The sequence below is a fragment of the Papio anubis genome, chromosome 1 (assembly GCF_008728515.1).
Source record: "Papio anubis isolate 15944 chromosome 1, Panubis1.0, whole genome shotgun sequence".
Taxonomy (NCBI): domain Eukaryota; kingdom Metazoa; phylum Chordata; class Mammalia; order Primates; family Cercopithecidae; genus Papio; species Papio anubis.
Window position 1 is genome coordinate 135694846 of NC_044976.1, and position 26212 is coordinate 135721057.

The window sequence follows — 26212 nt, forward strand, 5'->3', positions numbered from 1 at the left end:
GAGGAGAAGAAGAAAGAAGAAGAAAAGACAAAAAAAAGAAAAAAATTAACTAACCATTATTAATATCCTGGGAGATCCCACTGAGAGGGATGGGGGTTTGGGAGGTGTGCTATATATGGACCTTGGCCTTCCAAGGATATACCCTTGAGGAATGCTCTTGATCAGATCTATGGAGGGAAAATGATGGATTTCACGTCACATGTGAGCAAGATGCATGAGGCAAAGACCAGCCAGGGCTGGAGGCGCTGCTAGACCTTCAGGATGGGATCAGGACACATGTCAGGTTCTAGAGGAATGAAATCATGTCTATGCAAAAATTTGTACCTACATGTTCATAGCAGTTTAATTTGTATTAGCCCAGAATTTGAAGAAATCTGAAAGTCTATCTACAGGTAAATAGATAACATGCACCCTATGCACGTTGCTTAACCTCTGTAATTTAGTTTCCTTTTTTTTTTTTTTTTTTGGTACAGACAAGGTTTCACTATGTTGCCAAAGCTGGTCTCCAACTCTTGGCCTCAAGCTATCACTCATCTCAGAACTCCAAGTGCTGAGATTACAGGTGTGAGAGACACCATGCCTAGTTTCCTAATTTTTATTTTATGTTTTAATCGAACTGAACCTGGAACTTCCTTATTTTTAAGTGGGGACAGACTGGGCATGGTGGCTCATGCCTGTAATCCCAACATTTTGGGAAGCCAAGGCAGGCAGATCACGAGAGGTCAGGAGTTCGAGACCAGCCTGGCCAACCCAGTGAAACCTCACCTCTACTAAAAAAATACAAAAATTAGCCAGGCGTGGTGGCAGACACCTGTAATCCCAGCTACTTGGGAGGTTGAGGCAGGAGAATCGCTTGAACCTGGGAGGTGGAGGTTGCAGTGAGCCGAGACTACGCCACTGCACTCCAGCCTGGGTGACAGAGCAAGACTCCATCTCAAAATAAATAAATAGGGACAATGATTCTTCAACAGCTATTGTAAGCTAACATGAGACAATGTATATGAAGAGTTTAGCCTAGTTCCTGGCACTTTTGAGGTGTTTGGTAGCTATTACGGGCACTCTTTAATGGTCAGTTCTAATAGTTAGAAAGCTATTGAGATGACATCAGTTTCCTATAACTTCCTGGTGTTGCTAAGCCAGGAGTTCTGCATACTGTTTCAGTAATTCCGCAAACTTTTTTTTTTTTTTTAAGAGATGGAGTCTTGCTCTGTTGCCCAGGCTGGAGTGCAGTAGCATGATCTCAGCCCACTGCAACCTCCACTTCCTGGGTTCAAGTGGATTCTCCTGCCTCAGTCTCCCTAGTAGCTGGGATTACAGGCGCATGCCATCATGCCTGGCTAATTTTTGTAATTTTTTTTTAGTAGAGATGGGGTTTTGACATGTTGGCCAAGGTGGTCTCAAACTCCTGACCTTAAATGATCCACCTGCCTCAGCCTCCTGAAGTGCTGGGATTACAGGTGTGAGCCCTTGTGCCCAGCCTGTTCAACAAACACTGATTGGGCATCTCCTGTGTGCCAGGAACTGGGCCAGGTCTGTGAGCACAACCGAATATAAAAGAAGACCAGCTTCTGTTTACATGAGAGTCACTGGGATAACTATAGCCATCATGGATTCCTTGACATATCTCATTCTTAGATTCAACCTCCTTCTCCCAGATCCTTTTACTGCACCTCTCACATCTTTTTGTTTGTTGATTTTAATTAAGTCTCAAAAATACCCTCTCCAGGAAGCCTTCGCAAAGGGCACTAAGCAATTATTACAGCCCCTTCCTGATCATCCTTTCAGCACATGGGGACCCAGTTCCCACTCTTCCTATTGGTGTGCACTTGCCAATTTTATTTTCTTTTTTGAGATGGAGTCTCACTCTGTTGCTCAGGCTGCAGTGCAGTGGCACGATCTTGGCTCACTGCAGTCTCCTGCCTCAGCCTCCTGAGTAGCTGCGATTACAGGTGTATGCCACCCCAGCTAGCTAATTTTGTATTTTTAGTAGAGGTGGGGTTTCACCGTGTTGCCCAGGCTGGTCTCGAACTCCTGACCTCAAGTGATCTGCCCGCTTTGGCCTCCCAAAGCGCTGGGATTACAGGTGTGAGCCACCACACCTGGCCTGTTATATTATTGTTGCTAGTATTATTTAACTTCGTGACACAGCTCTGTACTCATTTTTCTTCCTACGTTTTTTGACTGCATACTCTTTGGTCTCCATAAAAGTTCATAATTTGTCTATAGAGAGAATAGAAAGATAATTCAGTCTTTCCTCCAGCACGGCTGACTGCACCTTGGCTTTTTTATTGATCATTTAGAAAAGTTTCATTCTCCACAGTATACTGCCTGGGGCAGACCTGCCCAGAGCCCCAGGTTTGCCCCAGCTCTGCAGCTCCCAGGTGGGGCCTCAGCAGCCTCCTCTTCCCCGCCAGCCCCATCCCATCTCTCTCACAGGAGGTGGAAACGGGACTGGCAGCCCCATAAGCACTGAGCGGCTGGGGTAGCGCTACCGTCTCCGGCCAGCAGGTGGGGCCGAAGGGCCCTGAAGCTTAAGCCTCGGTCTCTCAGCATCTTTTGATCTCGGAATCAGAGGTGTCCTTTCCCAAACTTTCACATCTTCTTGCTGTAATTGGAGGATATTTTTTCATATTAATTATCATTATTATTACTATATGAATGTTAGTTTGCAAGACAAGTGGAAGAACGTTCCCAACATTGTCAATGTTATGGGATTATGGGAGACTTGGTTGTTTTTTTTTTTTTTTGAGTCTCGCTCTGTCTCCCAGGCTGGAGTGCAGTGGCCCGATCTCGGCTCACTACAACCTCCGCCTCCTGGGTTCAAGCGATTCTCCTGCCTCAGCCTCCTGAGTAGCTGGGACTACAGGCGTCCGCCATCACTCCTGGCTAATTTTTGTATTTTTAGTAGAGATGGGGTTTCACCATGTTGCCCAGGCTGGTCTCGAACCCCTGATCTCAGGTGATCCGCCAGCCTTGGCCTCCCAAAGTGCTGGGATTACAGGCGTGAGCCACCGTGCCCGGCCAGATACTTGTTTTTTAAAAAACAAATTGCTGTAAGTATTTGATTTTTCTTTTTTCTTTTTTTTTTTGAGACGGAGCCTTGCTCTGTCGCCCAGGCTGGAGTGCAGTGGCGTGATTTCAGTTCATTGCAACCTCTGCCTCCCAGGTTCAGGTAATTCTCCTGCCTCAGCCACCCAAGTAGCTGGGACTTCAAGCATGCACCACCATGACAGGCTAATTTTTGTATTTTTAGTAGTGACGGGGTTTCGCCATGTTGGCCAGGCTGGTCTCAAACTCCTTACCTCAAGTGATCTGCCCACCAGTATTTGATTTTTTTTGTTGTTAGAATCATCTTTACTTTTGGATCTGAAAAAAAATATGTATAATTTCATAATGGACAGTGGTCCTTAAGAGTGTTTTGGGGCTGTGCACAGTGGCTCATGTCTGTAATCCCAGCACTTTGGGAGACCGAAGTGGGTGGATTGCTTGAGCCCAGGAATTCGAGCCCAGCCTGGGTGACACAGCAAAATCATGTCTCTACAAAAAATACAAAAAAATTTAGCCAGGCATGTGTGCCTGTGATCCCAGTTACCTGGGAGGCTGAGGTGGGAGAATCACCTGAGCCCAAGGAGGTCAAGGCTGCAATGAGCTGTGATTACACCACTGTACTCCAGCCTGGGCAACAGAGTGAGACCTTGTCTCAAAAAAAAAAAAAAAAAAAAGTGTTTTGGACATGAAGACCAGAGAGAAATAATGATAGCAACTATAAAAACCGTATCTTATCTATTTATCATATTTTAAAGTTTCTAGAGAATTTTCACAGAGATAAATTAACTCAGACCTATCAATATCATGTGATGAAACCAGGACAGAAACAGTTTCTACATTTTACAGATAAAGACACAGAGGTCCAAAAAGTGGGTCTCAGATTGCCACAGTTAAATGTAATGGACTCCCATTCCCTCACCTACTCTGGATGGCTCTGCTGGCTCTACTGACAGAGCTGCTGATCTCCTCTTTCTTGTCATCTCCCTACCCTGCTCCTCTTCTGGATCTCATTATCTTCACCTGGACTGTAACGGGAGCCTCCATTCTGAGTTCCCTGCTACCAGCCTCTCCTTCATGACATTCCCTTGCATAAAATCCTTCACTGGCTCCCCACCACCTACAGGACCACTGCGGGCCAATCTTTCTAGGCCCTGCATACCTGGCCCCTGCCGGCCTCCCCAGGCTCATCTCCTGTCTCTCCGCCCTTGCAGTAAATGCTCCAGCCAGGGGTAACTAAACATGCCAGGCTCTCTTAGACCTCAGGGCATTAGCAGATGGTGTTCCTTCTGCCTATCCGATTGTTTCCACATCCTTCAGATGTAAAGGAGCACGGGGACCAATCAAATAATTCTATCCTCTGTGGAAGCCATCTGCAAACCTTCCAGACAGTGTGCATTCCTCTTTCTTCTATCTTAGGGAGTCACGAATGCCTACAGTGTGCTGTAGACAGAATGTTTATCTCTTCCTAAAATGTGTATGTTGAAACCTAATCTCCAGTGTGTTGGCATAGGAGGTGGGGCCCTTGGGAGGTTATTAGGTCATGAGGGGAGAGCCCTCATGAATGTGATTAGAGCCCTTATAAAAGAGACCCCAGGTAAGAAAAAAATAAAATAAAATAAATAAAATAAAAGAGACCCCAGGCCACGTATGGTGGCTCACAACTGTAATCCCAATACTTTGGGAGGCTGAGGCAGGTGGATCACTTGAGTTTAGGAGTTCAAGATGAGCTTGAGAAACCCCATCTTTACAAAAAAAAAAAATACAAAAAATAGCCAGGTGTGGTGGAGTGTGTCTGTAGTCTCAGCTATTTGGGAGGTTGAGGTGGGAGGATCACCTGAGCCTGGGATCTCACCTGAGTGAGATCATGCCACTGCACTCCAGCCTGGCTGACAGAATGAGACCCTGTCTCCAAAATAAAAGAGACCCCAGAGAGCTCCTTTGTCCCTTCTACTATGTGAGGACTCAGCCAGAGGACGGCCATCTATAAACTAGGAAGCAGGACTTCACCGGACACTGAATCTGCTGGAGCCTTGATCTGGGACTTCTCAGCCTCTTCAATGGTGAGCAATACATTTCTGTTGTTTTTAAGCTACCCAGTAAATGGTATTTTGTTATAGCAATTCCAGCAGACTAAGACAGTGGTCAGGCAAGTAACAATATAAATCGATAGAGAGCTGTATAGGATGATAAACCAATTTTTTTTTTTTTTTTTTTTGAGACGGAGTCTCGCTCTGTCACCCAGGCTGGAGTGCAGTGGCCGGATCTCAGCTCACTGCAAGCTCCGCCTCCCGGGTTCACGCCATTCTCCTGCCTCAGCCTCCCCAGTAGCTGGGACTGCAGGCGCCCGCCACCTCGCCCGGCTAGTTTTTTGTATTTTTTAGTAGAGACGGGGTTTCACGGGGTTAGCCAGGATGGTCTCGATCTCCTGACCTCGTGATCCGCCCGTCTCGGCCTCCCAAAGTGCTGGGATTACAGGCTTGAGCCACCGCGCCCGGCACCAATTTTTTTTTTGAGACAGAGTTTTGTTCTTGTCGCCCAGGTTGGAATGCAGTGGCGCGATCTCGGCTCACTCCAATCTCCGCCTCCCACGTTCAAGTGATTCTCCTGCCTCAGCATCCTGAGTAGCTGGGACTACAGGCACACACCACCACACCTGGCTAATTTTTGTATTTTCAGTAGAGACAGGGTTTCGCCATGTTGGCCAGGCTGGTCTCGAACTCCTGACCTCAGGTGATCTGCCTGCCTTGGCCTCCCAAAGTGCTGGGATTATAGGTGTGAGCCACTGTGCCCAGCTGATAAACTGATTTTTATCATTTTATATAAAACCAAATATAGGTCCATGATAGATAGCATGGACAGTGTCTGTCACTATGGGCTGGGGGACTATTGAGAACTTGAGCGCACATGTCTCTCCTGAAGAAGGCGTTCTCTACACAACTCCACCTCACTGTTGTCAAGCACCAATGTCAGGCCCACAGTTGCCAGATTTCTTAGTTTTTTAAGGTAAGTCATAAATCTGGATTTTTACATTAAAATTCCAGATTTTAAAATTCTAGCAACCAATTCAAATTTAAAGCATTATACGGGCTAATTCTTCCAAGCCAAATAAAAGATACTAGTGGGTAGGGTTTATCTTGGGAGCTCCAAGTGTGCAAACTCTCTTTTACATTGTAAGGGAACATTGTATAGAATAGTGGACAAAATTTACTAAAGGCTCAGTATGTGTCAGGGTAGTCCTTTTTGCTATGTTGCCCAGGCTGGAGTATAGTGGCACAATCATAGTTCACTATAACCTCAAATATCCACTTACCTCAGCCTCCTGAGTAGCTAGGACTACAGGTGTGCACCACCACATCTGGCTAATTTTTAAAATTTTTTGAAAAGACAGAGTCTTGCTGTGTTGCCCATGCTGGTCTCGAACTCCTGGCCTCAAGTGATCCTCCCACCTTGGCCTCCCAAAGTGCTGGGTTTATAGGTGTGAGCCACTGTGCCTAGCCTAAAACAGGTCCTTTTCTATCTGCTTTACACGTACAGTATTCATAGATTCAGTCCTCTCAACAGCCTAAGAGGGGGATAGTATTATTATTTCCATTTTATAAAGGAGGAAACAGAAGTAAAGTAACTGGCTCAAGGTCACGAGTTTGAGTTAGTAAGTAAAATTCCAGCACTGGAAGCCTGGCCCTAATTTGGTGCTTCTGCCACAGTCTCACCTACTGGACCATAAACTCCTTGGGTATAGATACCACAGTGCTCACCTTTATATTCTAAAATACCTGGTATACAGCCAGGCATGGTGGCTCATACCTGTAATCCCTTTGGGAGGCCAAGGTGGGCAGATCACAAGGTCAGGAGTTCGAGACCAGCCTGGCCAAGATAGTGAAACCCCGTATCTACTAAAAATACAAAAATTAGCTGAGCATGGTGGTGCACACCTATAGTCCCAGCTACTCAAGAGGCTGAGGCAGGAGAATCACTTGAACCTGGGAGGCGGAGGTTGTGGTGAGCCAAGATCATGCCACTGCACTCCAGCCTGGACAACAGAGCAAGATTCCGTCTCAAAAAAATAAAAATAAAAAATAAAATAAAATGAAACAAAATACTTGGTATACAAGGCACTCCTTACACGTATGTTGAGCTGAACTGATATTATATGTAATAGTGTAATTACACCTTCATTCATTCACTCAATAAAACATTCTGAGTGCCTACTATGTTTCCTATCCTGTGCTAGGGACTGTAGAAGAGAGCAAAAGTCCTTTCTCTCTAAGTGCTTGCAGTCAGGAGTACAAAATAATTTTCACTACTAAAGGGTACTGCATTACTAAATAAGACTAACTGCAAAACTTTACTGAGTACTGATTATTAGTTCACCAGAAAAAGGAGGAAACAAAAAGTTGAACTCAGTCCCTATCTAGTGATCCATGATATTTACAGAAAAGATGAAAATATGTGGAGAGAACAAATGGAAAGTCTAAATTTCAGAAAGCATTTCAGAAATGGTCAACACTTCATCTGGAAAATTATTGAATGGAATGGAGCTTAAGAAATTCACACAGCAAAGTTGGCAGATTGGAAAGTATCCTTTTTTTGGCCGGGTGCGGTGGCTCATGCCTGGAATCCCAGCACTTTGGGAGGCCAAGGCAGGCAGATCACCTGAGATCAGGGGTTCGAGACCAGCCTGGGCAACATGGTGAAACCCCATCTCTACTAAAAATACAAAAATTAGCTGGGCATGGTGGTGCATTCCTGTAATCCCAGCTACTCAGGAGGCTGAGTCAAGAGAATTGCTTGAACCCTGGAGGTGGAGGTTGCAGTGAGCCAAGATTGCGCCACTACACTCCAGCCTGGGCGACAGAGTGAGATTCCATCTCAAAAAAAAAAGTCCTTTCTTTTTTTTTTTTTTTTTTTTAAATGAAAGCAAGTTTATTAAGAAAGTAAAGGAATAAAAGAACGGGTACACCATAGGCAGAACACCCAAAAGTATCCTCTTTTATAAAAGAACAGACATGGAAAAGATATTTGAAAGGTTTCAAAAATACACCTTTTTGATCAATCTGTGTGCCTCCTCACATATAAAAGACAGGGATATAGAAAAACAGGTAGTTGGCCAGGCACGGTGGCTCACGCCTGTAATCCCAGCACTTTGGGAGGCTGAGGTGGGCGGATCATGAGGTCAGGAGATCGAGACCATCCTGGTTAACATGGTGAAACCCCATTTCTACTAAAAATACAAAAAATTAGCCGGGCATGGTGGCAGGCACCTGTAGTCCCAGCTACTCGGAAGGCTGAGGTAGGAGAATGGCATGAATCCGGGAGGCAGAGCTTGCAGTGAGCTGAGATCGCCCCACTGCACTCCAGCCTGGGCTACAGAGTGAGACTCTATCTCAAAAAAAAAAAAAAGAAAAAAAAGAAAAACAGGTAGTTGCACTGAACTGTTTATGTAAGTTAGATTCTATTGTGACAAGTGCATTATAACAAAGATCTATTGAAAAGCCTTGGGGGAGGAATTACAAAACAGTAATTGATGTCTGTTATCTTATGGTAATGGTTATACCGTTATATGGCTGTGCCAAAACTAGTCATATTATAAACTTTAATATTTGCAGTTTATTATACAACAATTACACTCAATAAAGCATGGGAAAAACACGTTTCCTAGCCTTGCTATTCAAAGTGTGGTCTGTAGACAGCAGCATCGGCACCACCAGAAAGCTTATGAGAAGTGTATTCTCTCAGGCCTCCATCCATACCTACTGAGTCAGAATCTGCAGTTTAATAAGACATTCAGGTGAGCCTGTCTGGAATTCATCTCCCACAGTGAACTGTAAAGGGAAGTTATATTCTCTAATTATTTTATTTTTTAGAAACAGGGTCTCATTCTGTCGCCCAGGCTGGAGTGCAGTGACGCCATCAGGGCTTACTGCAGCCTTGACCTCCCAGGCTCAAGTGATCCCTCCACCTCAGCCTCCCAAGTAGTTGGACCCTAGGTGCATGCCACCATGCCCAGCTAATTTTTTTTTTTTTTTTTTGTAGAGACAGGGTCTTCCTATGCTGCCCAGGCTGTTCTCAAACTCCTGGGCTCAAACAATCCTTCTGCCTCAGCCTCCCAAAGTGCTGGGATTACAGGCATAATGCACTGTGCCAAACCCTAATGTTTTTAGTCATTAAGGGCAACCACCTACACAATGGCCCTTGAAGGTTCTATAAGCAAGAGGTTCAGATGCTCGGTCTGGAGGATGTTTGGGTTTTCCAAGCATATTCAATATGTTAAGTTACAAAACAATAAAAAAGTCCATATAATTTTTTTAATGTATGTCTTTTTTTGAGACAGGGTCTCACTCCATCACCCAGGCTGGAGCGCAGTGGTGCGATCTCGGCTCACTGCAACCTCCACCTCTCAGGTTCAAGCAATTCTCCTGCTCAGCCTCCTGAGTAGCTGGGATTACAGGTGCCTACCACCACACCCGGCTAATTTTTGTATAAAAAGTCCACGTAATTAATTAATTAATTAGCATATTTTGCCTACCTTCCTAGGTGTATTCTATAGGTTTTAATAATTATTGTATACTTTTCTAAATAACCTTTTTTTTTCTGATTACAAAAGAAATGCTTATTGTGAAAACTTGGAAAACAGAATCTATCATTTCATGAAGAAGGGTTGTATTTACCCTACTCATTATCATCCCAACGGTTACTGAATGTTAAAGGTAGGACACTGAGCTAAACACAAGGGAATATATTTATAACATTTTGAAGGTTAGGCACATAATATGCATATTTTTAAGCTAATGAAAGCTAAATATAAAGATCCAAGCTAAGTGGGAAGAACACAGACCTTAGAGCAGTAGAATTAGTTTTTAGTCCCCTACAGCTAGAAGTGGGTTTACCATAAAGTTAATGAAGCTCAAGCTTCAGGGCCCCTTGCTTACACAGGCCCCTCCCAAGGCCCTTAGAGTGGACTTAGCAGTATACACTTCTGTAAGTTTTGAGAGTAGGATATTCAAGACCTCTGTCTTCATTTCTAACTTCCTTTCATCATGCTCCTCTGGTTAGGAGCTACTGAAATGGCTATAGGCTTTGTGGGGGATTTGGCTAAGGAGACAATGAATAGGGATACATTTAATTTGGAGTTAGTGGCATGCATTTAAGTGGTTTGCAGTCACTTCTGCATGTTGTTAAATTTTTGTTCACCATGGGTGTAGGAATGGCTTTTCGGAATATACCTACTGCCCATTATGTCAATTTAGCCAGCACCATGTCACAAAAGTGCAAGGCCAGAGGGGGAAGGAGTCCTATGTTGCCTGACACAGGAAGTACTTGGGTAGTGGAGGAGAAACAAGGTTTGAAAGAAAAGAAAGCTAGTAAAATTCTTCCATTGCTTTTCCTCCTCTGGGGACGTTGCCCATAGGCACACAGAATGGTCCAGCGTTTGACATACTGTTGTAGGCTTTCCTACAATACAGCTTCTAACAAAACTAGGCTGTCCTGAACCCCTGGTAATAGAATTGCTTACCTTTATACCAAGAAGGCTGGGAAAGCACCAAAATCTACTGTGGCGTGTACCCAAGCAGACTTCAAGGGGTTCGTGCTGTAAGACCCAAAGTTCTTATGAGATTGTCCAAAACAAGAAAAACCGTCAGCAGGGCCTATGGTGGTTCCATATGTGTTATATGTGTTCGTGACCGGATCAAGCACGTTTTCCTTATCGAGGAAAAGAAAATCATTGTGAGAGTGTTGAAGGCTCAAGCACAGGGTCAGAAAGCTAAACAAAAAATGAAGGTTTTTTGAGTAATTAAAATTAGAAGACTTAAAAAAAATGCTTCCAACCATCAGAAGTGAAAAATTATAAGGAGAGGGATCAATTTTCTCAAAGCCTAATCAAAATGAAGGTTCTCACTCACTGAGAATCTAAGTCATATCTGCAATTATAACTGCACCATACTTCTGTTTTTATGTGAATCATGCAAAAGGGAATAGATTAGAATCCCTATGTTTATGGGACATAAACTTATAGTTGTACTACAGTGAGCCTGTCTGTATGTGAAGTTATATGTCTTATTCACCATAATGGATCAGATCCTGTCTGAATGTAGCCTACAAATCTTGTCCTGAAAAAACTCTCTAGGGCTTCAGTAAAAACCACACACAAAATTGTCACTGAAGCAGCCAAACAGCCATAAAATCTCATAGCACATCTATGAAACTTGAGAGAGGTTTCCCAAACTGAACAATAGCCCTAAAAAAGTACATAACAATATCAGTAATGAGTTGTGATGCTGAAATAAACTTATAAACAATTATTAAGAAACTAATTTAATCAGCCATACTGGAGAAAAGACTGATCTTTCTCTTTTCTTTACAGAAAATTACAAAATAGGCCGGGCACGGTGGCTCTCACCTGTAATCCCAGCACTTTGGGAGGCTGAAGTGGGCAGATCACATGAGGTCAGCAGTTCGAAACCAGCCTGGCCAACATGGGGAAACCCTGACTTTACTAAATTTACAAAAATTAGCCGGGCGTGGTGGCGGGCACCTGTAATCCCAGCTACTCAGGAGGCTGAGGCAGGAGAGTTGCTTGAACCCAGGAGCAGAGGTTGCAGTGAACCGAGATTGTGCCACTGCACTCCAGCCTGAGTGGCACAGCAAGACTATTTCCAAAAAAAAAAAAAAAAAAAGGTTACAAAATAATTGTTATAGGAAAAGGCAATCAAAAGTACACAGCCAAAACAAAGGTGGGAAAAATGATCATAAATGGTGCTCCCAAAGTCTGGAAACACAGGTGAATATACATAATGTCGGGGGAGACTTCAATCTTTTAGAAAAAAATTGGTTTCCCGGCTCTCAGAAGCCCTGTAGAAGAATATCAGGCAGTCAATGAAAATATTACAGTTATGTGTGCAGTTTGTGGGTTTTGTTAACTTTTAAAATGTCATTTGTTATTTCTTTCTCTTTCTAAATATACATTCACTTTCCTACCCTTCTGCACATTTCAGGCTCCCCAACTCCCACTGGTCCCGAACTCCCCTCCCCCCGCATCCTTTCGGATCCCAGTTGCTCCAGGTGGGCGGGTGCTACCACCCCCACCGCTGGGTCATTTCAGTACCTCCTAATTTCACCTTAATGGATCAGATCCTGTCTGAATGTGGCATACAAATCTTGTCCTGAAAAAACTCTCTAGGGCTTCAGAGAATAACTGAAGGGGTGAATAAGCCATTTCAGTACCTCCTAACCAGAGGAGGATGATGAAGGGAAGTTAGAAACGAAGAGAAAGGTCTTGAATATCCTACTCTCAAAACTTACAGAAGCGTATACTGCTAAGGCCACTCTAAGGGCCTTGGGAGGGGCCACTGTAAGCAAGGGGCCCTGAAGCTTGAGCTTCATTAACTCTATGGTAACTTTTTGTACTCTTTCCTAATGAGGGTCCCCACAAATTGTATGAGCTGCGCTTCCTGCAAAACCAGGATCAGCCCCGTCTGCAACCTCAAAGTCACTGAATTTCTCTGCAGTCTCAGTTTCCCCTTTTTAAAAAATTGGGAATTTGCCCTGCATTTCCTTAGAGTTGCTGTGAAGGCCAAACGAGATTGTGGTGGGCAAAAGAGCTCTGCAAACCACGCAAACCCCTGCAAATGTGAAGGGTCTCTGACCTGGAGGGTTGGGTGCTAGCCAACCTCGTCAATCCTCCCTGCTCCGACCCCCGCGCGGGGATCCACTGACCCCGACCCTGTTGGGCACTGACAGCCGCAGCACCGAACCGAGGGGTGGGGGTGGTAGCACCCGCCCACCTGGAGCAACTGGGATCCGAAAGGATGGGGGGGTGTGGAGTGGAGGTCGGGACCAATGGGAGTTGGAGAGCCTGAAAGATAGTCGCGGAGCCGGGGCAACTGATGGTTCCGGAGGGGGCGGGGCACCAAGCCTCAGCCCCTCTCCCGGAGCCCTCCAGCCTCTTCAGCAGCGGAAGTTCCGGTATCGGTAAGCGGAGGTCAGAGGTCAGCAGGAAGTCGATACGTGGCCGCCGCCTGTCCCCGCCGAGGAGGCGCAGCAGCCAGAGATGGCGGCGGTGCTGAACGCAGAGCGACTCGAGGTATCCGTCGACGGCCTCACGCTCAGCCCGGACCCGGAGGAGCGGCCCGGCGCGGAAGGCGCCCCGCTACTGCCGCCACCGCTGCCACCGCCCTCGCTACCCGGATCTGGTCGCGGCCCGGGCGCCTCAGGGGAGCAGCCCGAGCCCGGGGAGGCGGCGGCTGGGGGCGCGGCGGAGGAGGCGCGGCGGCTGGAGCAGCGCTGGGGCTTCGGCCTGGAGGAGTTGTACGGCCTGGCACTGCGCTTCTTCAAAGGTGAGCCGGGCCAGCCCCACCCCTGCCGCTTCTGCCCGGTCCCGGGAGCCCGGCACGGGCTGTGGTCTCCAGGGTGACTGGACCAGGCTTACCCTCACCCACTCATACTGGGCCGTGGTGACTCAAGCGGGGTTCCCTCCTTGGGGGTACCCCAAGTTTGTCACTACCTGCTTGGCCACTAGGTCACACCCCTGACGAGCCTGCAACCTTGGTTTAGCAGTCATGTCCCGCCTCCCAGAGGTTACTGGGGCATTTTACCTGATTTAGCTTCTGGGATTTCCAGGAGCCAGGGTGGAAGAATGGGCCCACTTTCTTCCAAAGGATCCCATTCTGGGATTGCCTTGTATTATTTTTTTTTTAACTGACTCTTTTCTTTTCCTGTTTCCCGTGGCTTGTCACATCAGGACCCGCCGATTTTTACCCTTAGTGGAAGAAATCTGTCAAGAGGTTCCGTATATAGCCTTTCCAGCCATTCTTGGGAACCATAAACTCGAATAGGACTTGATCCCCAGGCAGTTTGATGTGGCAGAGAGGAAGTAAAATGTCAAGCTCATCATCCCCTCCGGCTTGTCAAACTCTTGAGGAGGGATGTCCACTATGTTCTAGTAACTTCTAGGTGGTTAAAATTTTACATTGTAAGCAATGTGCAAGAGTGAATTCTCAGAGTAAGGCCTAACAGTACCTTCTGTGCTTTTCGCATGATTAATTGTTAAATGTCTCTTGTCTTAGAACAAGATTGTAGTGTGCGGGTTTTTTTTTTTTTTTTTTTTAATTGGGTGATTCACTTAGTCAAATAGTGGAGAGACCAATCACATGATTTTTGTCAGTGGGAAAACCTGATGAAAAGCCCGTTAGTTTGATTCTTAAAGATACTTAGTCTTTTAGGGCGAACGGACAGGGAGGGACATCAGCAAATGAAACTTTAAAAGTGGTTGCTAGGTTCCACGTACGTTCCAGAACAGCATATTTATGACACTTTCCCCTGAGGTGGTACCTTTTGGAGTACATACTTTACTAGCCGAAATTGAGTAGTTCAATGTAATGATACACACGGAAGTTGTTTTCTCTCAAAATAACTTTAATCGTGCAAACTAGTGAAAGTTTTATAAATTCTCCAGAACATTTGACCATTTCACATTCAATGACATATTCGTGGTCATTGCACAATGAGTAGCCCTCTGTGTACTAACTAGCTTGGGGAATTGGTAATGGCTAGTGGGTTTTGGATCATTTGACTTTTAGATCACTGGCTTGAATTTAGAGTTTGCTGTAGTGATGATATATTAGCACTTTATAAAAATCAGATGGTTTCTGATGGTTTCTTTATAAAAATCAGATGGTACAACTCATATAGCTACATTCCACTTTAAATTTTTATTCTTGGAACTTATTTTTCAGTAAAGTATATTGTAGCAGAGAATAAGACTAAAAATGAACTTTTTGTTTCTGTTTTTGAGCTGGAGTCCTGCTCTGTTGCAGGACTGAGGGAGGCTGAGGCAGGAGAATCACTTGAAGCCGGGAGGCAGAGGTTGCAGTGAGCGAAGATGGCACCATTGTACTCCAACCTGGGTGACAAGAGCAAAATTCCGTCTAAAAACAAAAAAGAATCGCTTGAATCTGGGGGGCAGAGGTTGCAGTGAGCCGAGATCATACCACTGCACTCCATCCTGGGCGACAAAGTGAAATTCTGTCTCAAAAAAAAAAATATTAAAACACTATAACGTGTAGTACATTTAGCATTGTTTGGAGAGTCAGGAAGCTCTGGATTCTAGTTACCTTGTAAACTAGACAATTAACTTTTCCAGACTCAGTTTCATATGTATAAAGGGAGCTGGATTCGATGAAATATGATGTCTCAGATTTAAGATTCAGTGGTCTAAACCTAACAGATTATTTAACATGTGTCTTGAGTGGTAGGAATCCTGGGGAAACTTAAAACTTGGGGCCTAGGTGTTAGTCACCTTAGAGAATAAAGCTACGTTGATAGGTGTGGTTCACTCACTTCCTAAATTAAGTTCTCAAAGCAATATCCAGGTACTAAAAAGGAGAAATAGCTGCGTAGCAATTAAAAGCTACCTTTCTGCATGGATCGTTGGAGACTTAGTATATGAGACACTAACTGAAAAAAGAAAGGGAAGGATGTAAAAGCAGTCAGAAGAATTATGGAATGTGGAGTGAGCCAAGCAATGCTGCCTTTATTTTTTTGTTGGTTTTTTTTTTTTTTTTTGGTTTGTTTGTTTATTTTATTTTATTTTATTTTATTATTTTTTTTTTTTTGAGACGGAGTCTCGCTCTGTGGCCCAGGCTGGAGTGCAGTGGCCGGATCTCAGCTCGCTGCAAGCTCCGCCTCCCGGGTTTATGCCATTCTCCTGCCTCAGCCTCCCGGGTAGCTGGTACTACAGGCGCCCGCCACCTCGCCCGGCTACCACTAAAAATACAAAAATTTTTTTAGTAGAGACGGGGTTTCACCGTGTTAGCCAGGATGATCTCAATCTCCTGACCTCGTGATCCACTCGTTTCGAGCTCCCAAAGTGCTGGGATTACAGGCTTGAGGGTTTTTCTTTTTTAAACGGAGTTTCATTCTGGTTGCTCAGGCTGGAATGCAATGGTGCGATCTCTGCTCACTGCAACCTCCGCCTCGAGGGTTCAAGTAATTCTCCCACCTCAGCCTCCCAAGTAGCTGGGATCACAGGCATGCGCCACCACGCCCAGCTAATTTTGTATTTCTAGTAGAGATGGGGTTTCTCCATGCTGGTCTTGAACTGCCGACCTCAGGTGATCTGCCTGCCTTGGCCTCCCAAAGTGTTGGGATTATAGGTGTGAGCCACCGCGCCTGGCACCTTTATTTTAATGTGTGGATTTTTCTAGTGGAACACTTGGTGTTTTGTCAGTCTTGCAAGGACTTTTAATCACTGTTCTATGGTTTTGTACCAGTATCTCACAGGAATTAGAAATAACATTACATTTTCGGCAGGGTGCAGTGGCTCACGCCTGTAATCCCAGCACTTTGGGAGGTCGAGGCAGGCGGATCACAAGGTCAGGAAATCGAGACCACCCTGGCTAACACGGCGAAACCCCATCTCTACTAAAAATACAAAAAATTAGCTGGGCGTGGTGGCAGGCGCCTATAGTCCCAGCTACCCAGGAGGCTGAGGCAGGAGAATAGTGTGAACCTGGGAGGTGGAGCTTGCAGTGAGCTGAGATTGAGCCACTGCACTCCAGCCTGGGCAACAGAGTGAGACTCTGTCTCAAAAAAAAAAAAAAAAGGAAAGAACATTACATTTTATCTTCCACTGTGGAATAAATACGAATCTTGCAAGCATGGATATGTTTTTCCATTGCAAATAGCTTGGATTGGAAATGACAGGCCCTATTTCTTACTCCATCCTTGTCAGGGTGGTAATAGACCGGTGACTGAATCGATTATGTCAGCTATTCTTAATTTTTTATGACAGTAAAAGTAAAATAGATGAAGATATGGGTAAATGTAAGTTAGCATTTTACCATCTAACTTTCAAACATTATTGACTCCTCAGTATGGATAGTTTTGTATTAGATTACAACTATAAATGAATAGTATATTCACTTTTGCTTAGAGTCCAAAAGAGGAGTTAAGGACCCAGTGACAACTGCAATACAGTGTGGAGGACTGAGGGAGCAGATGCCATTCCAGGGTGAGGGAAGGCCAAGAGCCATGAAAGCCATGAAAAGGCAAAGCATGTGTGTTTGCAGAATGGAAAATAGAAAGCAATTTGATGGAGAGAGCTGGGAAGGTAACTGAGTTCAGATCTTGGATGGACTTGCATGCCATTGTAATTTTTTTTTTTTCTGAGATGGAGTCTCTGTCACCCAGGCTGGAATACAGTGGCATGATCTCTGCTCCCTGCAACCTCTGCCTCCTGGCTTCATGCAGTTCTCCTGCCTCAGCCTCCTGAGTAGCTGAGCTTACAGGCTTGTGCCACCACGCCCAGCTAATTTTTGTATTATTAATAGAGGTGGGTTTCACCATGTTGGCCAGTCTGGTCTTGAACTGACCCCAGTTGATCTGCCTGCCTCGGCCTTCCAAAGCGCTGGGATTACAGGCATGAACCACCGCGCCTGGCCATGTAAATATTAGTAGTTCGGTCTTTTTGTCAGTAAATTAGAATATGAGGAACTGCTGGAGGTTTTTAAAGGGAGGAGCAAAGTTGCTTAAGTCTTTTTTTTTTTTTTTTTTTTTTTTTTTTTAGACAGTCTGGTTTTGTTATGCAGGCTAGAGGGCAGTGTCACGATCTTGGCTCACTGCAGCCTGTGTCTCCCAGGCTCAAGCCATCCTCCCACCTCATCCTCCTGTGTGGCTGGGACCACAGGCACGAGCCACCAGGCGCGGCTAATTTCTGTAGAGACGGGGTCTTGCTTTGTTGCCCAGGCTGGTCTTGAGCTCCTGAGCTCAAGTGATTCACCCGCCGTGGCCTCTCAAAGTGCTGGGATTACAGTTGTGAGCTGCCACGCCCAGCCAGAGTTGCCCAGTTCTATTTTAGCAATGTTAAGTTAGGTTTTCTTATCTCCATGGGTTAAGGACCCACAGGAATCCAGTGGGTTCGTTTTATTGTAGCCTTTATACTTCTTGGATGGAGTTGACCTGGGGAATTGTATTTTGGTTTTTAGAGTTCTTTGGGGTGGACTTCTCCTTCTCTAATACTTTGTTACCCTATTACATTAAGCTGGTAGATTGTTTACATTAACTTAAAATTTCAGAGTAATAATTGTCAATAGTTGAGTAGATGTTTACTAAATCTCAGGTACTGTGCCACAAACTGTATATGCATTATTGTTTAATCCTCCAAGAGGCCTTCTGTAAGGGTATTAACCCCATTTCTGAGTTCAGGATCCTGCCTCAGGCCCCTCAGTTATTTGGAAGGTAAGTCTTGGACTCGTTTTCTTTATGGAATAGTTAATTATACTAGCATTGCTATTGATTATACCCAATTATATTACTGATAGCGGAGTATTTTATGTTGGGAGAGAATTATATTAATGAGCGCAATCAAATGGACAACTGAAATGGTTCCATTTCCTGTTGTCTTTAAACATAGCCAACTACAAGAGCATTTATAAATGGCTTCCTTAATGTTTTAAAATACTGTACAGCTGTAATTTATTCATTGGAAACATATATAATTAGCATGCCTCCTGGACTTCAGTGGTCTATCCTCAGATAATTTCAAGTTTGTTACTATGGAACATCTATTACATTTTTTTTTCCCCTTTTATTATCTTTACCTTTAGACGTAAGTATGTAATACTGTAGGAGGATATATAGACCTAAGAGAGACAGATACAAGACAAAAACAATTATAGCCACCAGTTTCATGTTAAATTTGAGCTGAACCAAAACTTTCCTTTAACTGGATTCAGGGGTGTGTATGTGTTGTTTTTGTTTGTTTGTTTGTTTGCTTGCTTTGAGACGGAGTCTCACTCTGTCACCCAGGCTGGAGTGCAGTGGCGCGATCTCAGCTTGCTGCAACCTCCGCCTCCTGGGTCCAAGCAGTTCTCCTGCCTCAGCCTCCCAAGTAGCTGGGATTATAGGCACATGCCACTATACCCAGCTAGTTTTTGTATTTTTAGTAGAGATGGGGTTTCACCTGTTAATCAGGCTGGTCTTGAACTCCTGACCTCAGGTAATCCACCTACCTCGGCCTCCCAAAGTGCTGGAATTACAGGCATGAGGCACTGTGCCCGGCGTGTATGTGTTTTTAATGTAAGTGATTTTAACATTTTCCTGAGGCTTGCCTTTATCACACATGCAATGCACTAAAGTACACAAATACTAAGTGTGTAGCTTGATGAATTTTCACGAAGTGGACAGTGTAGCCAATGCCCGGGAGCAGATGTTTTATCAGTTAACTAATACAAGAGCTACTGTGAATCAGTATTTAGAAAGGTAAGCTCGGGCCGGGCACGGTGGCTCAAGCCTGTAATCCCAGCACTTTGGGAGGCCAAGACGGGTGGATCACGAGGTCAGGAGATCGAGACCATCCTGGCTGACATGGTGAAACCCCGTCTCTACTAAAAAATACAAAAAACTAGCCGGGCGAGGTGGCGTGCGCCTATAGTCCCAGCTACTCGAGAGGCTGAGGCAGGAGACTGGCATAAACCCGGGAGGCGGAGCTTGCAGTGAGCTGAGATCCGGCCACTGCACTCTAGCCTGGGCGACACAGCGAGACTCCGTCTCAAAAAAAAAAAAAAAAAAGAAAGGTAAGCTCAGGAGTCAACACTCTTTAGGGTGTGTTTTCCTTGCTCTGCCACTTAATTGTGTTAACTTTTTGTGCTTTGCTGTACTCAAAGGGTTGTTTTAGGAATTATAAGAAATTATATATATAAACTCTTAGCAGAATGCCTAGCTGTTGGTATTTTTGTGGCTGCTTACGTTATTGAAAAGGAGATACTTCTGAGAATTGATTATGGATGTTTTGAGTTAATGGAGGGGAAGTCTTGAAAGTTTTACTAAGCAGTTAGTACATGCTAGGCAATTCCCAGAGTATTTCCTACTCATTGATTCAGGAATACTGCATTGTATTATCCTTTTTTTTTTTTTTTGAGACGGAGTCTTGCTCTGTTGCCCACGCTGGAGTGCAATGGCCCTGTCTTGGCTCACTGCAACCTCCGCCTCCTGGGTTCAGACGATTCTCCTGCCTCAGCCTCCCAAGTAGCTAGGTCTACAGGCAGATGCCACACCACCCAGCTAATCTTTGTATTTTTAGTAGAGACAGGGTTTCACTATGTTAGCTAGGCTGGTCTTGAACTCCTGACCTTGTGATCTGCCCACCTTGGCCTCCCAAAGTGCTGGGATTACAAGTGTGAGCCACTGCGCCTGCCATGTTATCCTTTCTTATAGGTAGTATAAGCATTTGTCAGTTGAGATTTTTTTTTTTCTCAATCCAACATGAGGAAGATGTGGTTTTTCAGGCTTTTTTGTTTTTGTTTTTAAGACGATGTTTCACTCTTGTTGCCCAGGCTGGAGTGCAATCGCGTAATCTTGGCTCACCGCAACCTCCATCTCCCGGGTTCAAGCAATTCTCCTGCCTTAGCCTCCCGAGTGGCTGGGATTACAGGCATGCACCGCCGCGCCCAGCTAATTTTGTATTTTTAGTAGAGACGGAGTTTCTCCATGTTAGTCAGGCTGGTCTCGTACTGTCAGCCTCAGGTGATCCGCCTGCCTCGGCCTCCCAAAGTGCTGGGATTACAGGTGTGAGCCACTGCACCCGGGCGGTTTTTCAGTTTTAGGTTTTGTTTTTGTTTTTGTTTTTGTTTTTGTGGATACGGAGTTTCACTCTTGTTGCCCAGGCTAGAGTGCAATGGCATGATCTCGGCTCACTGCAATCTCTGCCTCCCGGGTTCTAGCGATTCTCCTGCCTCAGCTTCCCAAGTAGCTGGGATTACAGGCACCTGCCACCATGCCTGGCTAATTTTTGTATTTTTAGTAGAGACGGGGTTTCTCCATGTTGGTCAGGCTGGTCTCAAACTCCCAGCCTCAGTGATCCGCCCACCCGGCCTCCCAAAGTACTGGGATTATAGGCATGAACCACCACGCCTGGCCCAGTTTTAATATTTCTAAAAGATGGATTTTAATCAAAGTGTATTCTCTGTGAGGCGACAGTGTGATATGGCCATGAAATAAAACAGATTTGATCTTAGGCTGCTTTGATGGAAATATGGTACCTAGGATGAGGGAAAGAGAAAGATAGTCCTGCTCTCCTCTGCACCAAGGAGTACACCTCAAGCCCTGGATACTGCTTGTTTGAGGCATCATCCTTTAGGGTTAAAGACAAAATGGAGCTCATTCAGAAGAGAGCAACTTGTATCTAGTGGGAATTCAAATCCCTGCCATTGTTATCATAATGGCTGCTGTTTAGTCAGTGTCTGCTCTATGCAGGCACTATACCAAAATTTTGGGACACATTTCTAACCCTCGCACGAACCCTAAGGAGCAGTATTATCTTTATTTTATTGATAACAAAACAGATTTCAAAAGATTAAATAACTTATTGATGTTGTATACTTAATAGCAGAGCTGGGAATTAAATTTAAATTTGAGGTATGATTAAGCTGAGAATGTTTAGCCAAGAGATTAGAGAACTCAGGGCAAACACAGTAGGTATTTTGTGACTTTCTTGAGGTCTAATTAGTTAGATGTGTTTTAGTTAATGCTGAGGACAGGAAATAAACCCTGTGGATGGAGCTGAGAGATACCACCTCAGAATAAAGAGCTAAGAATCACAGCTATTCAGAGATGGATTAGACTGCTTTGGGACAGTGAGTTCTCTTTACCAGGAAGTATTCAAGCATAAGTTAGCAATTGCTGGGTGGATATTGTAGAGAGGATTTGAGCTTTAGTTTGCAATTCAGTCACCTACCTTTAACATCCCTTCCACGCCGTAGATTTTATGGTCTTTTCATTACATGAAGGCTAGAAGGGACACTGAAATAATTTGGTACATTCCTTTTCCTCCAGAGAGAAGAGAAAAAATATTACTTATCCTATAAAATAGCAGTTGAAGTGTGAGCCTAATAGTCTTTTGTATACTTAATTTCAGGTGGGAGGGACTTAATTGTAATCTTTCAGAGCTTTGGGCTTGGTATCAAATTATGCTGTCCTATTTGAACTGTAAAGTTAAATACTTGTAAGTTTAGTAAGAACATAATGTAGATCCCATTATCTGTTTTTAATTTCCTGAAAAATGTGTTTTATATATCATGTTAGTTTCCTATTGCTCTTGTAACAAATTACCACAAATTTATTGGCTTGGGCTGGGTGTAGTGGCTCACGCCTGTAATCCCAGCACTTTGGGAGTTTGAGGCAGGTGGATCACTGAGCTCAGGAGTTCGAGACCAGCCTGGGCAATATGGGGAAACCCCATCCCTGCAAAAAAACACAAAAATTAGCCGGGCATTGGTAGCTTGTACCTGTAGCCCGAGCTACTCAGGAGACTGAGGTGGGAGAATCACATGAACCCAGGAGGCAGAGATTATAGTAAGCAAGATTGTGCCACTGCACTCCAGCCTGGGTTACAGAGCAAGACCCCGTCTTAAAACAAACAAACAAAAAATCTGTGGCTTAAAACAACTCTTGCTAAAAATCCATCTGTACTTAAGATTTTCCTGCAAGCCCTGACGTGTGTACCAACCAGACAACCAATTCAGACTCTCATGGTTGGGAATATCCTCTGATGATCTGACTCTCCTAGTCTATGGATTAAATTGATAGAAGATCTGATTTGTATAGTAAACTCCTCTGTTCATACTGGTATTGACTGTTCCTGATTCAAGATGACAGCTACAATGGTACTGTCAAAAACAGCTACATGGGGCTGGGCACGGTGACTCATGCCTGTAAACCCAGCACTTTGGGAGTCCAAGGCAGGCGGATCACAACGTCAGGAGATCGAGACTATCCTGGCTAACACGGTGAAACCCCGTCTCTACTAAAAAAAAAAAAAAAATGCTGGGAGTGGTGGCCACCTGTAGTCCCAGCTACTCGGGAGACCGAGGCAGGAGAATGGCGTGAACCTGGGAGGTGGAGCTTGCAGAGAGCTGAGATGGCACCACTGCACTCCAGCATCAACCGGGAGCACTTGAACCAGTTCCAGTTCAAGCGACAAAGCAGACTCCGTCTCAAAAAAAAAAAATCCAGCTACATGGGAGTTTGTTCCTCTGCCGCATTGTGCAGTGACTGGTTTCACCCAGTACTTTAATGTGAGAATAAGCACTTTCCTCATATCAGGAATATTAGGAATATTCAGCCTATTATTCACGGCTGAATGTAATCTTCAGTAGATTATCAGTTATGTTTGATTGTAGGTGATTAAAAAGAATGTGCATTTTTTCCTCAAAGTTGCTGGACATGTTTCTTTGAAAGCAGTTAATAAACAATTTCTAACAATTTATCTACTAACAAATATATATATTTTTAATTTACTGCGAAGAAATATTAAAATATCTCATTGACAGTCCTGGATCAGATAAACTTTATAATTAGCCTTATAATTTTGCTCATTTGATTGTGAGTCAGTATTATATGCACAGAACTTGAGGCATTTTTTTCTTCATGTACATTTTACTTTTCATATTCATATAGTCGCAGTTTTTATGATAGTAATGTCTCATTCACTCATAATACCAAAAGTTAGATCGTGCTTTTCTGAGTGCCCTCTTGCCGAAGACCACCAGGATCACAACTGTTGTTAAGAAGGTGTAAAAAATTGTAGTAATAAATATGACCACAAGCAAAGCAAACAAAAAACCACACACACACTTAGAGATAGGTCCTATTGGGGTAAAATCAGGGTATTGGCAGGGCTTTGTTTCTTCTGGAGGCTCTGGAGGAGAATTGTTTCCTTGTCTTTTCCATGTGCTTCCAGGGAGCACCTGCAAGCTTTTCTTTTTTTTTTTTTTTTTCAAGACAGAGTCTCGCTCCGTAGCCCAGACTGGAGTGCAGTGGTGCGATCTCGGGTCACTGCAACCTCCGCCTCCCAGTCCCGGTTCAAGCAATACTCCTGCCTCAGCCCCCCGAATAGCTGGAAATACAGACACGTGCTACCACGCCCATCTAATTTTTGTGTTTTTAGTAGAGACAGGGTTTCACCATGTTGGCCAGGGTGGTCTTGAACTCGTGACCTCATGATCTGCCCACCTCGGCCTCCCGAAGTGCTGGGATTACAGGCGTGAGCCGCTGCGCCCAGCTGTAAGCTTTTGTTTATGCCCCTTCCTCCATCTTCAGAGCCACCAGAGCTTCTTCAAATCTGTGACTCTTTCTCCCCTTCCATTTATGAGGACCCTTGTGATTACGTTGGGCCCACATGAGTAGTTCAGGAAAAGGTCAACTGCAACCTTAATTCTGCCTTTGCAAGTAACCTAACATATTCACAGGTTCCAGAAGTTAAACATCTTTGAGGAGCCATTATTCTGCCCACCACTTGTCTTGTAGTAGCTTATGAACTGATTACTGAAATTGTGCATGAGTTTATTCGTTTTACCTTTTTATTAAAAATGGAAACCAGAGCAATTGAAAAGGTGAAATTGTACTACAATATTTATAATGAAAAATAGTCACCCTATTTTCTGGTGTTTTTCCCATTTCCTAGGTCGTCTCCCCAAAGGCAACTACTTTCCATTATTTAATTGTTTCTTCTGGTATTTGCCTCCATTTTCCTACTGCTGCTTTAATTAAAAAAAAAAAAATTCTAACTTACGTATGTCTATATCTTTCTCCTTTCCTCTTCTCAGACTCCTACTTTTGTTTTGTGGTTAAATTGTTGTCTGCTGTTTGTTTTTATGTTATTCTTTGCTGAAACAGATCATGCACTTTGATTACATTTTTGTTCTTGTGCAAACCTTTTTGTAAAGACATCTATCTTAAATGTCCTTAAATTCTTGAACTAGTCTTAGTGTTTGTGGTAAGACTTAGTTAAGTCAGCTGCCCAGCTGTCATCCTGGAAATTACCTTCACCTTTTCCTATTGTGTTGGATTCTGTTTCCCCTGAATCACTTATTTTCCTTTGTTGTTGTTTTTATTTATTCCATTACTTTGGAAATGCACACCCCTTAGTATCTTCTTGTGAAAAGAGTACCTGAGACCATGCCTTTCCAAAAATGTGTTTTACTGTCACTTTTGATGTATTTGATTGGGCATAAAAGTCTAGATTGGAAATAGTTTCCCTCTGGAATTTTGAAGGCATTATTCCATTCATTCTTTTCTTTTTTCTTTTTCTTTGTTTTTTTGAGATGGAGTCTCACTCTGTTGCCGGGCTGGAGTTCAGTGGCGATCTTGGCTCACTGCAACCTCCTCCGCCTCCTGGGTTCAAGCGATTCTCCTGTCTCAGCCTCCTGAGTAGCTGGGATTACAGGTGCATGCCACCATGCCCAGCTAATTTTTTTTTTTTTATTTTTAGTAGTAGGGGTAGACGGGGTTTCATCATGTTGGTCAGGCTGGTCTCGAATTCCTGACCTCAGGTAATCTGCCTGCCTTGGCCTCCCAAAGTTCTAGGATTACAGGCCTGAGCCACTGTACCCAACTTCCCATTCATTGTTTTCTAGCTTTCAGTATTCCTTTTTTTTTTTTTTTTTTTTTTGAGATAGAATCTGACTCTGTCACCCAGGCTGAAGTGCAGTGGCATGATCTCAGCTCACTGCAACCTCCGCCTCCCGGTTCAAACAGTTCTCTGCCTTAGCCTCCCGAGTAGCTGGGATTATAGGCACCCACCACCACACCCAGCTAATTTTTGTAGTTTTAGTAGAGATGGGGTTTCATTTGGCCAGGCTGGTCTTGAACTCCTGACATCATGATCCACCCTCCTTGGCCTCCCAAAGTGCTGGGATTACAGGCGTGAGCCACCACACTCAGTAGTATTCATATTCTTAAGAAGTCACTATAGTCATTCTAATTCTTTGTCTTGTGTATGTGACCAGTTTTTCTTTCTAGAAGTATGTAGATCTCCTGTTTTATCTCCATGTTAAAAAATTAGAGAAGTATTGTCTCCTTGTTTGTTTTCAGTGATTTTGATGAATACTTGATAGTCTTTTCAGTTTAGAAACTTGGGCCCTTCATTTCAGGGAAATTTTCTTGTATTCTGTCTTTCTTTCTTTCTTTCTTTTTTTGAAACGGAGTTTCGCTCTTGTTGCCTATGCTGGAGTGAAATGGTGCGATCTTGGCTTACCGCAACCTCCGCCTTCCAGGTTCAAGCGATTCTCTTGCCTTAGCCTCCCAAGTAGCTGGGATTACCGGCATGTGCCACCATGCCTGGCTAATTTTGTAGAGATGGGGTTTCTCCATGTTAATCAGGCTGGTCTCG

General features: G+C 44.2%; 1 protein-coding gene, 1 long non-coding RNA gene and 1 pseudogene across 2 annotated transcripts in view; 2 read left to right on the forward strand and 1 right to left on the reverse strand.

Moving 5' to 3' along the window:
* Window positions 1-2250: 2250 nt before the first annotated feature.
* Window positions 2251-13008, reverse strand: LOC103877566. Its single transcript, XR_002517265.2, has 2 exons — window positions 12693-13008; window positions 2251-2605 (listed from the first exon to the last, which is right to left on the reverse strand). It is a non-coding gene; the product is annotated as an uncharacterized LOC103877566 (long non-coding RNA).
* On the forward strand, window positions 10466-10889 carry LOC116270297 (annotated as a pseudogene).
* A 27-nt stretch (window positions 13009-13035) lies between the features above and the next one.
* Window positions 13036-26212, forward strand: part of ACBD3 (acyl-CoA binding domain containing 3) — a 46894-nt gene continuing 33717 nt past the window's right edge. Inside the window, exon 1 of the mRNA XM_003893034.4 lies at window positions 13036-13382. Coding sequence (XP_003893083.1) covers window positions 13097-13382 — 286 coding nt within the window. The 5' untranslated portion in view covers window positions 13036-13096. The remainder of the gene's footprint in view (window positions 13383-26212) is intronic.